Source organism: Humulus lupulus, chromosome 3 (assembly GCF_963169125.1).
Source record: "Humulus lupulus chromosome 3, drHumLupu1.1, whole genome shotgun sequence".
Lineage (NCBI taxonomy): Eukaryota > Viridiplantae > Streptophyta > Magnoliopsida > Rosales > Cannabaceae > Humulus > Humulus lupulus.
This window is the reverse complement of record NC_084795.1, coordinates 67598239-67616398: the sequence shown is the minus strand read 5'-3', so window position 1 is coordinate 67616398 and position 18160 is coordinate 67598239. Positions and strand designations below refer to the sequence as shown.

Here is an 18160-nt window from a genome sequence, read left to right as displayed (position 1 = left end):
CGCTCTCGCCATCAGAATCTGCCTGATGTCGAGTGGTATATCTCCCCGACCAGCCTTGTGACTCCCAGGATGCTTGCCAACTATCTCAGGAAGTATCCCCTCACAGGGGTCAACCTCAAAATTCCTTCTACAGACCAAAGGGCTAACCTCCCCAGAGGTGTATATAGTGCTTGGTCTCGGTATCACATAGAGGCAGGGGCTAGCCTCCCTCTACATCCTTTTTATCAGGGGGTGGCTGATTATTTTGATGTCGCCCCCTTCCAGATTACTCCAAATGGACATAGAATGCTGGCCGCACTCTATATCCTGTACAAACTTAAAAATTGGCTAGAGCCTACCCCCCATGAGGTCAATTATCTCTTTGACCTTAAGTCCAACCCGCAACAGTATGGGACGAGCTTCTTCCATCTTTGTCACCAGGAGACAAACCGAACATTCCTGAGTGCCACCACGCACATATCCAACGTGGGGCAGTACAGCAAGGAGTACTTCCTTACGCCGGACCTGACCAGCAACAACCTGGCCTTCGCTCGAGGAGGTAAGTGCTGTTTTACTGGTCGATACTTTTCAATCATCGAAATTTCCCTCATCTTTCTTAAAGTATACTTTGTTTTTCAGGCCCATGGTTACGTCCGACCCCAACACCAGACATGGTGTTGAGGTCCAATGCTTTGGCCAGGATGACAGACGCAGAAAAAAGCGTCAAGTCCCTGGTCACTGATAAAAACTTGAGGTTGTTTGGCCTCCTGGCTCCTCGCCATGAAACAAGAGGACCCGTGGTAGCTGATGCCACTGCCGAGGGGGTTCCCGAGCAGCAACCTCCTGCGTCTCCTCCACGAAGGAGGCCGACGGGGGTTACAATCAGGGAGCCCACGGGCAATCCTTCCGCAGAAAGGCCTTCTGCTCCCCAAGGCAAGGGGAAACAAAAGGCCAAAGAGCCGGTTGTGGACTTGGGGGAATCCTCTGATGAGAACAGTAAAGTTATTTTGCTTTTAAATAGCTTGCCAATTCCCTGTCACTTGTTTGACGGGGAGGGCAACTTTACATATACTCCAAATCTAGGGCCAAACTTCTTCATGCCAGATAATGAGTGTGTGACTAATAGAGTCAATAGTATAGCGACCAGTAGTTGTAGCTCGGGTATTAACTTTGTGACCTTCTTTTCTGTTTGATTAAGAGTCTTCATCTGCCTTTATCTTTACCCTTTGCATGTTTTTACTTGTGTGCAGATATGGCCACTCCCAACGTCTTCGACTTATACCAGGCTGAGGAGGAAGAGGAGGTTCCTCAGCTCCGGCGAAAGTCATCAAGGAGACACAACGCCAAAACAAGCCAGGGACCTACTAAAAAGAGTCGAACAGAAGCTTCCAAGGACGTGCCATCTGGGAAAACTTCTGCTCATCCTCCAGCTCCTGCTGAGAAGGAGACTCCTCCTGCCCCGACTCCTCTTGCTCCGACAAACCCTCCGGGCTCGCCCAGCAGGGAACAAAACAAGCGGGAAGAAACTCTTGGGGCCAAACTCTCGAGCCATGCCTTACGAGCAGCAAAAGACCGCCTTGCGCACATCGTGAAGAACGACCGCGTCAAAAATGCTATGGTTGAGGCAGAGAGTATGGGGGTCGACCAAATTCTGAACAAGACCCTGAACAAAATAGCCAGCGTAAGTGCTTCTTTATCTCTTTGGCCTTGGTCTTTTTTATTCTTTACAACAGGTTCTAACTTTATCTTCTGTCCTCAGGCTTTGCTGTCTGCAACTGCTACTCGTACTCGCACCCAAGCCACCATCGAACAGGCTCGGGCAAAAGCTATCGAGAGGCACCAGGTGAAAGCGGCCGAGGAAATTTCGGCTGCAGAGGCCAGGCATGCAAAGGAGTTGGAGGCAATGGTTCAGCAGAGGGATGCCGTGGTGACGAAGCTATCGGAGGCTGAAGCTTCGAAGGCAGCTATTAAGAAGCAGAGGGAGGAGTACCAGGAGTCCAGCCGAGTCCAGTATCGCGAAGTCAAGAGACTGGGCGAGGAGCTCAAGTTCAAGGACGAGGCCATCGCCACCCTTGAGAGCCAAGTGGAGCAGCTAAAGCTTGACAACTCCAAGAATCTGGAAAGGTATAAGAAGACGACGCTCTGGTGTTTCTACAACTTCTGGAAACACAATCAGGGCGCCGACTTCAGCTATCTTTCAGAAGATGTTAGGACTGCTGAGCTGGCTCGCTGCACTGCTCAACTGGCTGAAGAGGAGGCCAGAGCAAGGATCCCTGCTTCCCCAAGCCTCGCTTGTCCAGAAGAAGAAGGAGTCGTTGAGGACGCGACCAATCAGAATGCTGATAAAGACCCTCCTGCTCCCAATGCCTCTTGAGCTTTTTTATTATTTTTTCTTTCTTTTGATTACACGACCCACGGGTCGTGATGTAAAGACAATACCTTTTTTGAATTCGCTGCATGGGCAGCAAACTTTTCCTTTTATTTGAACAGTTACATCCAAGCAGTGATGCTTGTGGTGTAAAAGATTGCATCATGATGCTATAATATTTTCATTTATTATAACACTTGTCCGTATGACCGAACTTAGCATAGTACTTTGGCTTGATTTAACAAAATATAAATTTTGAAAAATACTCTAAGTACCTTAGCATGCTTTCACTCATTTTGTTCATGTGTTTACATACCTCATGGTACGCTTTGCTATCGATGTGCCTTATATGCCCCCCAAGTGATCGAGGAGCTTTAGGTCCTTGGTCACTTGCCTTGACCATGACCTGTTCGAACATTTCTACTCGGGTGAAAAAGTAATACTTGTAATACAGCAAAACAACACACGTAATGAAAAAATACTTGTAAATATAAATTTACAAAGGTTGGCAAGAATGACTGGCTGCGCACAGTCCCTTATAATCTCGTATTAAAAATGGACTAAACATGTCTTTACGAGTGATTCTAAAATAGAATCTTACATATACGAGCGATTAGCCATACAACGTGGCTAACCCTCTTTGCAAAACTTGTAAAAAGTAAAATTTTATACAAGCCAGTCCTTTAAAAAGGACTGTTCACTAATAATACTTGCGCAGGTGTTCTCCATTCCAATAACGTGGAACGAGATCTCCGTTTAGGCGTGCAAGTTTGTAGGTGCCCGGATGAAGGACTTCTTCGATCTGGTAAGGTCCTTCCCAATTAGGTCCGAGTACTCCAGCAGTGGGGTCGCGGGTATTTAAGAAAACTCGTCGTAGCACCAAGTCACCGACGTTGAATTTTCTTTTTTTAACTTTGGAGTTAAAGTACCGGGAGACTTTTTGCTGGTAAGCAGCAACTCGGAGTTGGGCCTTCTCCCGTATCTCGTCAATCGAGTCTAGGGACTCCATCATCAATTGGTTGTTCTGGTCCTGGTCGTACGTTATACGTCGATGTGAGGGGGGATCTAATTTGACAGGCAACTTCGCTTCATATCCGCAGGCTAAGGAAAATGGGGTATGTCCTGTTGCTGTTCGGTGAGACGTTCTATACGACCAGAGGACTTCAGGCAGCTGCTCTGGCCATGCTCATTTAGCTTCTTCAAGTCTCTTCTTCAGGGTATCTTTAAGAGTCTTATTCACGGCTTCGACCTGCCCGTTTGCTTGGGGATGCGCAACTGAAGAAAAGCTTTTAATAACTCCATGCCTTTCGCAGAAGTCGGTGAATAAGTCGCTGTCAAATTGGGTTCTGTTGTCTGAAACGATCTTCCTGGGCAAGCCATAGCGACAAACAATGTTCTTGATGACAAAGTCAAGAACTTTCTTGGTCGTTATGGTGGCGAGGGGTTCAGCTTCGGCCCATTTAGTGAAGTAATCAACTGCCACGACTGCGTACTTTACTCCGCCTTTCCCTGTAGGAAGGGATCCAATCAAATCTATCCCCCATACTGCAAAAGGCCACGGGCTTTGCATCTGTTTCAATTCATTTGGAGCTGCTCGTGGAATCTTGGAGAACCTTTGACACTTATCGCATCTTCGTACAAACTCCATCGAATCCTCGTTCATAGTTGGCCAGAAGTAGCCTTGCCTTAGAATCTTCTTTGCCAAACTCTGCCCCCCAGTGTGATCCCCGCAGAAGCCTTCATGCACCTCTTTCATGAGTTCCTTAGCTTTTTCTGGTGTAACGCATCTGAGTAGTGGCATGGAATATCCTCTTCGATACATAACACCATCGACCAGTATGTACCTAGCAGCTCGCCTTTGTAGAGTTCTGGCTTTGTTTCTATCGGCTGGTAGCACACCGTTCGTCAGATACTCCAGGTAAGGTGTCATCCACGTATCCTCCATTCGAATCTCCATATTGATCTCAACCGCTTGTATGCTTGGCTCACTCAGTCTTTCTACTGGCACAATGTTCAAGGTGTCGGCATCTTTTGCGCTCGCAAGTTTTGCTAAGGCGTCTGCGTTTGAATTTTGATCCCGCGGAATTTGCTGAAGGGTGTATTCCGTGAACTGGGCTAGTAGGTCCTTTGTTTTATTCAAGTAGGCCACCATTTTTAAGCCTCGCGCTTGATATTCTCCTAGAACCTGGTTCACAACCAGCTGTGAGTCACTGTAAATATCAAGCGCCTTTATGCTCATATCTTTTGCCATTCTCAATCCAGCGAGGAGTGCTTCGTATTCGGCTTCATTATTTGACGTGGTGAAGTCGAACCTAATGGCGCAGTGAAATCGATGCCCTTCCGGCGTTATCAATATCACTCCCGCTCCAGCGTGGGATTCGTTGGACGACTCATCCGTGAATAACTTCCACGAAGGAGCTTTCTCTTGAGGCCCAGGCGCACTAGGCTGTTTGCACTGCTCGCTGTCTGGGAGTTCGGTGAACTCTGCAATAAGATCGGCCAAGACTTGTCCCTTGACTGCTGCTCGCGGTGAATAGGTTATATCGAACTGCCCTAGTTCGACTGCCCATTTTAATAATCATCCAGCCGCTTCTGGTTTTTGGAGGACTTGCCGAAGGGGCTGGTCAGTTAAAACTGTGATAGGATGGGCTTGAAAGTAGGGGCGTAACTTTCTAGAGGCCAGGATTAAGCAATATGCTAACCTTTCAATTGGTGGATATCTCAACTCTGCCCCGATCAGTCTCTTACTAACATAGTAGACTGTTTTCTGCACGCCTTCGTCTTTTCTCACTAGCACCGCGCTAGCAGCAACTTCAGTAATTGCCAGGTAAATAAACAAAGTTTCTCCTTCGATTGGATTTGATAAGATGGGAGGCTGTGCCATATGAGCTTTCAAGGCCTGGAATGCCTGTTCGCAGTCTCCTGTCCATTCAAACTTCTTATTTCCCCTAAGTAGATTGAAGAAAGGGACGCACTTGTTTGTTGACTTCGAAATAAATCTACTTAGGGCTGCGATTCTCCCGGTTAAACTTTGTACATCTTTGACCTTTTCTGGAGATTTCATGTCGATCAGGGCCTTTATCTTGTTGGGGTTGGCCTCGATTCCTCTTGAATTTACAATGAGCCCCAAAAACTTCCCTGATCCAACTCCGAAGGAACATTTCAGGGGATTTAACTTCATTTGGTATTTGTTCAATACATCAAAGCACTCTTGTAAATCCCTTACATGTCCTTCTGCCTTTTTAGACTTTACCAGCATGTCATCCACGTATACCTCCATGTTTACTCCGATCAGCTCCTTAAACATGTGGTTGACTAGCCGTTGGTAAGTCGCACCTGCGTTTTTCAGTCCGAAGGGCATTACTTTATAACAGTATAAGCCTGTATCGGTCCGAAAGCTGGTGTGATCCTCATCAGGGGGATGCATGCTAATCTGGTTATAGCCCGAATATGCATCCATGAACGAGAGGATCTCATGTCCTACAGTAGCATCGACCAGCTGGTCGATTCTTGGGAGTGGGAAGCAATCCTTCGGGCAGGCTTTATTGAGATCTGTAAAATCCACGCAGGTTCGCCATTTTCCGTTAGGCTTGGGAACCAGCACTGGATTGGAGACCCACGATGGATAAAATGCCACCCTGATGAACCCATTCTCCTTTAATCTTTCAACTTCTTCTTTTAAGGCTCGCGATCTATCCTTATCGAGCAGCCTTCTCTTTTGTTGCACGGGTGGAAAAGTCTTGTCTATATTCAGGACATGGCTGATAACTGCAGGATCTATCCCAGCCATGTCTTTGTGAGACCAGGCAAAAACCTCCTGGTTCTTCCGCAAAAATTCCACCAGTGCGTGCTTCGTGGTGGGCTCTAGGTTCTTCCTGACCTTTACGACTCTGGTCGGGTCTTTTTCGTCGAGTTGGACCTCTTCCAGGTCCTCGATGGGTCCAACGTTTTCTTCAAAATCCCCAAAGCGAGGATCTAAGTCTCTATCCTCACTTTGGGCAACACCCTATTTGGTGACTTCATCACCGGATTGGGCTTGTGTATCAACTGCCATCTGCAACCTATCCGAGGTAGTGCTCTTTGGCGTTCCGCTCTTCGCCTTTGTGATTGAGGCGTTGTAGCACTCCCTGGCTTCTCTCTGGTTTCCCAACACGCGTCCTACTCCTGCGTCCATCGGGAATTTCATGGCTAAGTGCCACATAGAGATGACGGCCCGTAGATCAACTAGTATAGGCCTTCCAATGACGGCATTGTACGCCGAAGGACAATCGACCACTACGAAGGTGGCGAGTAATGTCCTTGTAGCAGGCGATGTACCTGTCGTCACTGGTATTCTGATCAATCCGGCGGAGGCGAGTCCTTCTCCAAAGAAGTCATATATCGTTTGGTTGCAGGGCTCTAGGTCCTTAACGGACAGCTTCATGCCTTCTAGTGAAGACTTATACAGGATATTCACCGAACATCCTGTATCGACCAGCACTCTTTTCACCATCATGTTGGCCATTTGGATGTCCACGACCAGCGAATCGGAATGTGGGAACCGGACGTGTTGGGCATCGCCATCAGAGAAGGTTATTTCGCCTTCTTCTGACCGAGCCTTTTTTGGTGCACGGTCCTCAACAGTCATCATCTCGATGTCCTGGTCGTGGCGCAAGGTCCGAGCATATCGTTCCCTGGCCTTTCCGCTATTTCCCGCGAGGTGCGGGCCTCCACAGATGGTTAAGAGTGTGCCAGTCACAGGGGTAGGCTGTAAGGGTGGCGAGCGTTGGCGCGTGGGAGCCTGCTCGTTGCTACCCGGAGCTTCTCGTTGGGAATTTCCCGAGGCCCGTACGTATCTCCTCAAGTGTCCTTGTCTAATAAGGAACTCGATTTCGTCTTTCAGCTAGTTGCATTCGTTGGTGTCATGTCCATAGTCGTAATGGTAATGACAGAACTTGGTAGTGTCCCTCTTCAAAATATCCTTTCGAATGGGGCCAGGTTTTTTATAAGGCACACTAGAGCTTGTGGCCTGATAAACCTCTCCCCGAGACTCAACGAGGGCAGTGTAGTTAGTGAACCGAGGTTCATAACGGTTACCCTTCGCTCGTTTATTGTCGGAGGTGGAAGGCTCGTTATACGGCCGTTTTCCACCATTCTTGCCATTGCCGTTGCCGTTCCCGTTGCCGTTAGGTTTGGACCCATTGGCGGCTTTGGCGGGCTCGGCTGCTTTCTTATCCTTGCCAGAAGGCTTTCCATCGTCGACAATGGCATCTTCGAGCTTGATGTAACGATCAGCCCGGTCTAGGAATTCCTGGGTAGTTCTTACTCCTTCCTTTCGAAGGCTTTTCCAGAGAGGGGAGTGACGCCTAACCCCTGCGGTTATGGCCATCATTTTGCCTTCGTCTCCCACCGTTTTTGCTCCAGCTGCTGCTCGCATAAAGCGCTGGATGTAGTCCTTCACTGATTCTCCATCCTGCTGGCGAATTTCAACCAGCTGGTTTGCTTCGGTCGGATGCACACGACCTGCATAGAACTGTCCGTAAAACTCCCTTACGAACATTTCCCAGGAAATTATGCTTGCGGGCGGGAACTTAAAAAACCATTCCTGCGCGGCTTCAGAAAGTGTTGCAGGGAAGATCCTGCACCGAGCGTCTTCGAACACTTTCTGAATGTCCATTTGTATTTCAAACTTATTGACATGGGATACTGGGTCTCCGTACCCATCAAAGTTTGGAAGCGTAGGCATTTTGAACTTGCTTGGAGTTTCTGCATTAGCTATCCTCTGTACGAAAGGAGTGCCTTTCCTCCTATCGTGGTCGATATAAGATGTCCTTCCCCCGACCAGTTGTTGCACTGCCTGGTTGAGGGCGTCTATCTGGGCTTGTACAGCGGTAGGAATCGCTGTAGCCTCTGTTGCTGGGGGGACGTTCTCGCCATGTCGCTCGCAGCGATCGTTGAGCACGTCTCGCAAATCCTCGTCTCTTCTCCGCTACTCGCTACCCCCGAGCCGGTTGCAGACATTATTTTGCTTAGGCTGCCCCCCAGCATCTCGTCTATTGGGTTGGTCATCTTGAGGTACCTGGCTCCCGCCTTTACCTCTTTCTTCATTCCTTCGGCCAGCGTTTCCCTTGCCTGAGTCGGCCTCATTATATCCATGGCCATCTCTGAACCTCGATTGGCTATGGTGGGATTGATTGTTCCCTCGATTTCCATCCCTGGTTGAAGCGTCCCGAGCGTTAGAGGGCGACCTGCGCTGGTCGTTGTGTCCCCGTGCATTATCATGCCGTGGGGGACCCCGGACCGTAGAGCTTAACTCTGAGTCCCTCCTGTTACCAGGAGGGTACTGACCTCTGTTCGGTAAGTTTGGCTCATCACCCCTACGGCGTCTAAGACTGCAAGGCGACGCTCGGCCATATTCTGCCTCTGTTGCGGGGGATTACCTCGAGCAGCTGGGGATGGTGGCTGTGCCCCAGGGTCCAGTGGAACATCGTCATGGGGCACCTGAGGCTGCTCGGGCCTTTGCGGACTTGAGGGCTGGATTGGTGGGCTAGGATTGGGACCCCTCTGGGGTGGCCCATTGACAGGTTGGTCAGGCTGCGAGACAGGCGCGGCCTGATTCCTAGCCAGTTTCAAGGCTGCCTCAAGGGCTGCCATGGCTTCGCTCTAGCGGCGGTCCATCTCCGCCTGCCTTTCACTTAACTTCGCGCGCTGCCGTTCAATCTCCTGCTGCTGCCGTGCCATAACCTCGGCAGCTGTCTCTTGACTGGCTCTCAGATTAGCCAGCTCTTCTTGCAGCGCTCCCAGAGTACTCTTCAGTGTCGCATCATCCATTTCTTCCTCCTCAAAATCTAACTGTGGCTCATCCTCAGCCACGCTTGCAGGAGGAGGAGGAGGTGGCGAGTTTGACGGTGCAGTGGCGGCCGCCTGTCCAGTTTTCCTTGCAGTTTTCGCCATTGGTTTTCTCAACAATGATAAATCAAGCTCTCAATGAAAGCACCATAATGTTGACCCAGATTTTGGTCAACTGACACGGAGTCAGAATATGCTTGATGTGAATGAATGTGTTGACAAGAATCGAATGGCAAAAAGTAATAAGAACACGATATTTTATAGTGGTTCGGCCCCAAGATCTGGTAATGACCTACGTCCACTTAGATTATTATTGATATGAGAATCAAAGGAGTGATCAAAGAACAAGGGTTCAATGAGTTTCACTAACCTCTGAAGAACAATACAATATTCCAAGGAGAATTATTCTAGTCTCAAATAATTCAAAAGCCAAAAAGTCCCTTCCTTGATCTATCTTTTTCTATTTATAGGCTCAAGGGGGATTACACAAGATTGTTACAGATATTCTCTCCTGAATAATCGGATACTCAGGAGATTGTGTGAGTTAAATTCGGGATTTACAAAGATCTTTATAGTAATATTACGTTTCATGCGGAACTATCGACCAGACTGGTCGCAGGTAAGACTGGGTAGCTTACTGCTTCTAATACGTCTTCTGGTCGATACACTAGCAGAGCTCTTCCAGGTGTCAGCCACGTGTCCAGGGATTACTTGCCACGTCATCAATGCCAATTTTTTGGATAACAAGAACCATTCCATTATCTCCGATCAGAATTAAAGGTAAGAAAACTGCACCCTTGCGTGGATATGTTTGGACTGAGATTCCCTGTATTTGAATACATATGTTGTGAAATTGTGATAATGCCATGTGAGCATGAAATGAACGACCTAAGAGTGTCGAGGCTGATAATTTGTGCACAGGATGCGGCTCGGGCACTGTGAGCTGGGGTCAGCTAGATAAACACTGGACTCGACCTAAGCGAGCCGGAGTCAGTGGGTTAAACAAAGGGTGCAACCTAAAGGCATTGACCCTAAATATTGTATGATGATTGTGATAAACTGTTGAATATAAATATGTTTCCTGTTGTTAATCTGATGCTTATGACTAGTTGAATATCTTGATGATTGACTTGCGATTCATTGATTGCCATCACATTATGTTGTTATGGTTTTCTTGCTGGGCCTTGGCTCACGGGTGCTACGTGGTGCAGGTAAAGGCAAGGGTAAGATGGATCAATCATGAGTTAGAGAGCTCTGGGGGCAAGGTGTACATTGTTAGCTACTCGTCCTCCATGGTCGAGGGATTGTACAGGGACAGAAACCTAAAATGTGTATTTTTCCATTAGAATGGTCTAGATTGTATATAACTTTTGGAAGTTTGTAAATTTGTCCTTTAAACCCTGTTTTTTTGGGATCCCATGTACTAAACATTTATTTTAATGAAAATTATCCATTTATGACCAAAATCTTTTAACCCTAACTTGATTATGAATTTAGGATCACATCTTTATTCAAATGTCTTGATTAGCAAGTCCTGCACTATTTTAAACACATAGTGTAACAGTCTTGGTTATCCATGGCGTTACAAAGGGGATACGCATGAAACGTACAATGTTCCTAGGGATCGGTACTGCCACTACTCTGACAGATCCAGTCCCCAGAATCCCCCTGACGGCTCACGCACACCAGTCCGTATCAACGTACAAGGGACAATTGTAATGCTCAGCCATGCTTAAGTCGGCCCAGTGGGCCTTGATTATGCACTTTGTAATCCCATTCTCCATTTGTACTATAGCTCCATTAGAGGGTAATTATGCTTATATTTTTATTGGGCTCGGATTAGTCTGACCCAAACTACATGACCACCTATAAATAGGGCCATTAGTGCATTCTAGTAAGGATCCTGAATCCAACCTTTTCATGCATGTAAAAACGCTACTAAACTTGCTGAAAACCTCCATTGTTAACATCTCTAAAGCTCAATACAATTGACTAGTGGACTAAGGCTCATTAACGCTCCAACCACGTAAAAACTTTGGCATTGTTTACTTCTTTCATTTCTTACTAGCTCTAATTTCTTAATATATTTATAGTTTCTGAAAAACTCAGTAAACATTTTGGTGTTTTCATTGAGAGCTAGAAGAAAGCTTGAACCAATCTTTGTCATCTACGAAGATGGTGAATACCAAACACACTGTGTTTGATCCCGCTCAACAGCAGCATCAACAAACGGGTTCAAATTATCGATCTATCTATTCCTATTTTTAACCTTTTGACAAAACACGATATGTAAAAGTTAATTTTAAAAATAAAGGATTCAAACGGGTACACAAAACATAAATTTTCTTATACATAATTTATACTTTTTATAAAAGAAACCACGCAAGGAGTATAAAAATAATATTAAATAAAAGCACGTACAACAAGCTTTTTGAATTCTATTTTCGACACTTTAATTAATTAGAATTTCTCAAAAACTTACAGGAGGTTCGTTATACAATGAACATTATCATAAAAAAAATTTATGGTGAAGATGCTCTCACGTGTCCATATAAATAGCATGATGTAAAAGTAAAATGAAAAAGAATCCCTACCACACAATTTCCAAAAAAATATTTATAAAAATATATTTTTTATTAATTACAAAAGACTGCGCGAAGCACGGTTATGTTTTCTAGTTTTATTTATATTATAGGGAATTTCTATGGCAGGGGTTAGAAAAAGAGCACTGCCAGTGGGTCTCTTTTGTGTTATCAGATTTGAACAATTTTCGGCTCGATTTTTTTTATGACCGTGTATATTGTAGTTATTTAGAGCATCTTGTAAATTTTCAAATTTTTTTGAATAATTTACAATGTCAAAAACTAGTTTAAAAACAGGTTGTTACACGCATGACTAATTTTTTTATGCACGTGGAAAACAACATGTTAAACCTAGTTTTCGACACTCTAAATTATTCGAAATTTTCTAAAAATTTACAGAAAACTCTAAATAATTACAATATACACGGTCATAAAAAAAATCAGGCCGAAAATTATTCACTAGTCGGGAACATAAAAGAGCCCCTACCATAGAAAACAACCTATATTATAATAATTATTAAAATTTATATGCAATTATTTAATTTTTGTACAAATGCACATTTATTTTCTAAATAGCAAATTTTTTTAATGAACCATACAAACATTGAACTTTGTGTATAATTTTGAGCACCATTAGCCAAGTTAGGAGTGTAGTGTGTACCAAGCTAAATAGATTATTCAGCACACTACTCATCCTGCTGTAATTTCTCAAGTTTCAATGCTTCATTTTATTCTCCCTAAACAAACACAAACAATTTCCAGACAATTCATTTCTTCTAATCTTGATTCTGATTCCGTTTTCCATGTTTCATCTCAGTTTCAATTCTGAACCCTAATTTCAGCCCCAATTTTTTCTTGCAGGGGAAAAAAATGCATGCTTTGTCTCCCCCATCTTATTCCTATCTGTTCCTCCCAGCCTGCAGTCTATCTCGTCTGCGACGTCGTTCGGTCTCCATCTTCATCTCCTCGAAGCCATTTCCAAGAAATCCCATATTCTCAAGCTTTGGGGTGCGTCTCTCTGCCTCAATTGTTGAGCCAAATCTCCAACTCTCGTGGGTCTCGCCGGACCCGAATTCCAACAATGACTATGGGGGTTGGGCCATCTCGGATTCTCCGGTTTCCGCCAAGAAGCGAGGTTTTCAATCTTAATTCTACTTTTTTAAGCTTCAAATTTTTATTTATTAACTCGTCAATGATTAATTTTTTTTGCAGGATTGCCTATATTTGTGGTTGGGAGTGTTGGGGCTTCATTGGCTGTTCTTGTAGCTGCAATTGCTTACTTCTCAATAACCAGAAAAGGTTAGTCTAATATTGATGCTGTTTTTTTTTATTTCTAAAATGGGTATGGTTCTATTATCTTCGATCATGTAGCTTATATATGTATGTACATCTATAGTTTTCTTATAAAAATTAGTGAAATGGAACCTTTTGAGTTTTGTGATGATTAGGATGAATTACAATTTTATTTATTTTGTAGGTTTTAAGTTCCAAATTACGAGTCCATTACATGCTTTTCAAGAGATACTAAATCCAACTGATTCCAAAGGAAATCAAAGCAGTACTACGGAATTTAGCGAATCTGATGGAGACCTTCTCGAGTCAGGGTCGAGTATAGAGTCTGAACCTATTGCTATAACGGAAATTGTTACTCCAGGTACGCCAATTTTTTTTTTTGGGGGGGGACATGTTCTTACCGTTATCGTCTTTGCATCTTCGCGCTTGTGTGTTATCACATGTTAAAGAAGAATTGTAGCCCTTTCCATTGACGGGCTATTGAATTATTTTTATTCAAATGTACTTTTTTTTCCTTTCAATTTGGCTTATCATTTGCAGAAAAGCTCGAATGTGTTATAATTCCTGTGGCCGTAGATTCTACTCAGCAGGAAGCTTTGTCAGTTCTGAAAAAACTGAAGGTGTGCTTAACTTTTTACTGTCTCTAGTTTAGCCTCCATTAACATTCCATATTTACTTATCTATTTTTTAATTCCCGTTTGTAATGTCTAAACAATTAAAAGAATTTAAGCCACTATTATTTGTTGCTATAACTGAAAGTATGAAGTCTGGACTGGAGGGATAAATTTAGGAGGTTTTATTCGGATTTTCCTGTTATAGGTAATCGGTTCATTGGATTATATAGTGTCTTAGAACATCAAAAGGTTTCATAACTAATGGGATGTCCATACATTTGGTTAAAAAAATTACTGCCAATAACCTGAGATTTTATTTATGAAATTTTAAAGGTATGATTCTTGAGTAAACTTTTTATTTTTTATAAGATATATGTATGTGGACTTGAACCCCACCACTCAAACACACACTCTCCCACCCAACCACTTGAGCAATGATTCTTTTGAATGAACTTGGTGATGCAGTACTGATCTAAATGAAACTCTGGGTTCAGTACTGAGCATGACTATGTTGATTGTAATTAAGGTATGCAGATAATTGAAGATGATGTCAAGGCTAATGAATTGTGTACGAGAAGGGAATATGCAAGATGGCTGGTGCGAATAAACTCCTCATTGGAAAGGTAGAACTATGCCCATGATAGTAACTAGGAAAATGTTTCTCCTAGAGTGCTGTGTATGTTTTTTAATGGACCACTTATCCGATTTGACCTATAGGGACCCTAGGCATCGAATTGTTCCATCAGTTTCACTTTTTGGTTCCATAAGTGCTGCATTTGATGATGTTAGCGTTCAAGACCTAGACTTTGTTTCCATTCAGGGTAAGGATTGATCCTAACATTTAATTTTATGTATCTCATACAAGTAAGTATTTAAACTTTTTCTGTTGAATCTCCAGCCTTGGCAGAGGCTGGTGTTGTTTCCAGCAAATTATCACAGAACTCCAGCTACAATGATTTGAATGAGCCAGGACATGTTTATTTTTCTCCTGATAGGTAGAATGGTAGATTATATACTGTTTTTTTTTTCTCTCTGCTAATATGTTTAGATTTGTTCTTACTCAACAACAATGTATGGTTCTACAGTCTCATTCCTCGACAGGAGCTGATTGAATGGAAAGCCCGGCTAGAGTATCAGATTATGCAAGGAATAACTGAACAGGTACTGAAAATATAGAATATTATTTTGGATTGTTATTCTCTTTTCCTTTAACGTATTATGAGAAACCTGCTGCTTATTCTGTCTATCATTTCTCTTAAAATTTGACTTTTATACAGTCCAGATATTAACTACAAAAGTAGGTTTCATGGATGTGAAAGGGATTGCATTTGATGTAGCACCGGGACTTTATATGGACATCTTGGCTGGTGACAAGAGCATAATCAGAAAAGTTTTTGGTATTTCTCTCGTTCTTTTTGTTTGATCTTTTTTTAAAATGTGGTTCACTATAATGATAGCTCAATATAGTGCATAAAATAGAGATTGCCCCCCATCCCCCAGTTTCTATACTATCTCGAGAAAACACAAGCATGCATGTATGTACCCAAGGAAAGAATAAGCATTCCAACTATAACTGCACATATGATACAAAAATTTATCCCTAAAAGTCAGATGTGCTAGAATTTAATTTGTTAAGAAAAATGCGGGATTGAAGACTAAGGAGAAGAAGGAAACAGGCAACCATGGTGTGTCAAAGATCAAAATTAGATGAATACTTCTCAACCCATTTGAAATATGCTGAGGAAAATGAAAAGATCAACTATTTAAGTTCATTATTAATGTATTTGTAGTGTTTCATAAGCACTCACAAATGCGTGTCTGGCACATGTATAGTTGGAAACCATATGTTGAAATTTATTTGTGTAGGACAGAGCAGGCGGCTTCAACCAAACAAACCTATAACAAAAGCACAGGCAGCAGTGGCACTAACAAGTGGCAGGATGGCAGAGGAAATACACAATGAGTTGTTAAGACTTAAAGCTGAAAGTTTTAGTAGGAAAGTTGAGATGGAAGCCATCCGATCTGAGTTGCTTGATAGAGGAGACATAAATATGTTTTGGGATGAGAAACTGAAAGAAGAAAGAAACCGTGGTCTTGAGGTGGAAAAGGCTTATCATGCTGCAGTTGATGATCTGGAGCAGGAGAAGGTCGTTCAAGATAAACATTTAGCGAATAATTTCAAAGAGACTGTGGCTATGGACTGTCAGAGACAATTACTTGCGAGTCTGAAAGAAGAGGTCAAGGAAATGTCAGAAATTCTTGCATCGGAGAGGGCTTCGTATGTGGCTGAGCAGTCTAATTTGCAGGACATGCTCAATGATTCAGAGTCCAAGCAGGAGAGACTGCTTGATACAAAATCTATACTCGAGGCTGAGATAGAAGCTCTCAGGATTCTGAGGTATGATCTAATTCTCCATGCAGTACATTTACACACATGTTTTGTTTAGGAAGAGCTAAGAATGCCTAGTCTAACTTGCTTAGCAACATTATGAGCTTGTAGTGATGTAATATTGCCAACATTTTACTTTCTTTTAGCATTTTCGCCTATCAATTTGTTCCTTGGTGTACTTTGAGTTAGTTTCTTGAGATAAAGTTGAAACTTTTCAATTTTACTGAATTGTGGATAGCTTAGTTATTAAATCATTAGAGTCATGTACTATTGTTATAAATGGCATATAGTAGCTATTTATAGTTCTTATGATTGGAAGCATTGGAATGCAGATCCTGGGTAGAGGATGAAGCAAGAAAAAGCCAGGCACGTGCCAAGGTTCTTGAGGAGGTAGGGCGAAGGTGGAAATGGGACAACCAATCTTGAGCTTTTGTAGTCCATGGAATTTTGAGATTATACATTGTTTTATTTTATTTCATTTCATGTAGATGTTGGAAACTATATGTAAAAGGGTTGATATTAAAAGTTCCTCAAGTTTTGGCAAAATTCTCAATTTCGCAATTTATTTTAATAAATAACAAATATATTGCAATGGATTTTCAAACCAATAAGTTACATCATCTTTTTTCTTCTTAATTTCGTCAAAATTAACATGCAAAACTATACAATAATATTTAAGCTTGTAACTTCATGTTAACAGTTATGAATAGAAATAGTTTCTGTTTTTAATATTTCATTGATTTAGTGCTCTAATTGTTTCAGTTTCTTTAGAATGATTAATTGTATTTCCACTATATATACTTTCTTTGTTAGGTTGTAAAATACACAGAAATAAAATACAATCTTTTTCTCCAGTTTTTATATGGTATCAGAGAATTAAGGCTCTCGATTCCCTCTCTCTTGACCACTCTGTGTTTTTTTCCATTCTTTCTGCGGTCGTTCCTTAGCTCTCTGACAACGTTCAAATGTGCTCCAGGCGAGGTCGTCTCTCTCCAGCACCCTCAAGTCATCCCTCCTTCCAGTCGCACGTCCCAAAGTAGTCCAACGACATTCCAGGCACTCCGACGAAACAGTCCGGTGACACTCTAGGCACTCCAACAAAGCAGTCCGGTGACGTTCTAGGCATTCTGGCAAAGTCATTCAACACCTGCCCCAGACCTGCAATCTGTCCAAACAAAGCTTCGTCCCTTCGTTTCCTTAGTGTCTTGGTCTCACCTCCTTTGGACCAAAGCCCAACTGTTCTAGGCCCAAGCCCATTTTTTCAAAAATTGTTATCACCTCCTTTGGACTAAAGCCCAACTGTTGTAGGCCTAAGCCAAATTTTTTTCAAAAATTATTCAGACGTTGTTCAACCCAATAATGTCGACTAGTGACGAAGTTTCTTCTCAAACCAGAGGATCTATTCCTCCATCACAAACTTAGTCCGGTGGTTCTATAGGCTCTCTGTATAGCTATGACAATAACTCTCTTCATATTACAGCCCATAAACTTGATGGAAAAAATTACCTTCAGTGGGCCCAGTTAGTCAAACTTGTCATTTGTGGACGTGGGAAACTTGGGTACATCACAGGTGATCTCCTGGCACCATCTTCCACTAACCCTACGTACAAGGTATGTCAAGCTGAAAATTCTATAGTTCTTGCGTGGCTAATTAATTCAATGGATCATAAAATTAGTCGCAAATATTTATTCTTTAAGACTACTAAAGAAATGTGGGATGTTGCCCGAAAAATGTATTCTGACCTTGGTAATGCTTCTCAAATTGTTGAGATCTGCACCAAACTCAAAGAGATCAAGCAAGGTAATCAAACTGTTACCCAATACTTTTCGGATTTACAAGACTTATGGCAGGAACTTGATCTGTATCGGGATACCACACCACTATGTGTTGACTGCACCACAATCCAGCGACAACAATTAGAGAAAGAACGCGTCTTTGAGTTTCTTACTGGGTTGAACAACAATTTGGATGAAGTAAGAAGTCACCTAGTTAGTCGCTCTCCATTTCCTGATACTGAAGAAGCATTCTCTGAGGTCAGACGTGAAGAAGCACGCCGTCGTGTCATGCTCACTAACCCAGAACTACAATCTATTGAAAGTTCAGCTC

At 43.1% G+C, this 18160-nt stretch overlaps 1 protein-coding gene across 2 annotated transcripts; it reads left to right on the top strand.

Moving 5' to 3' along the window:
* The first annotated feature begins 12364 nt into the window (after positions 1-12364).
* On the top strand, positions 12365-16649 carry LOC133822790 (uncharacterized). 2 transcript variants are annotated; one of them, XM_062255235.1, is made up of 12 exons: positions 12365-12457; positions 12619-12892; positions 12970-13056; positions 13235-13411; positions 13591-13670; positions 14199-14287; positions 14382-14485; positions 14563-14659; positions 14750-14825; positions 14947-15061; positions 15531-16062; positions 16386-16649. In XM_062255235.1, exons 2-12 carry the CDS (start codon positions 12628-12630, stop codon positions 16477-16479), a joined length of 1716 nt encoding a protein of 571 aa, XP_062111219.1. In that variant the 5' UTR covers positions 12365-12457; positions 12619-12627; the 3' UTR covers positions 16480-16649. The 2 variants fall into 2 exon arrangements, with proteins under 2 accessions (XP_062111219.1, XP_062111218.1); XM_062255234.1 differs by lacking the exon at positions 12365-12457 and having other exon boundaries at positions 12464-12892.
* The last annotated feature ends 1511 nt before the right edge of the window (positions 16650-18160 follow it).

What these genes read in the sequence shown, in the direction of transcription:
- LOC133822790 (XM_062255235.1), top strand. Translation starts at nt 12,628, where the DNA reads ATGCATGCTTTGTCTCCCCCATCTTATTCCTATCTGTTCCTCCCAGCC. An exon ending in AACGGAAATTGTTACTCCAG is followed by an intron (nt 13,412 to 13,590) that starts GTACGCCAATTT and finishes TATCATTTGCAG; the next exon opens with AAAAGCTCGAATGTGTTATA. An exon ending in AGACTTTGTTTCCATTCAGG is followed by an intron (nt 14,486 to 14,562) that starts GTAAGGATTGAT and finishes TTGAATCTCCAG; the next exon opens with CCTTGGCAGAGGCTGGTGTT.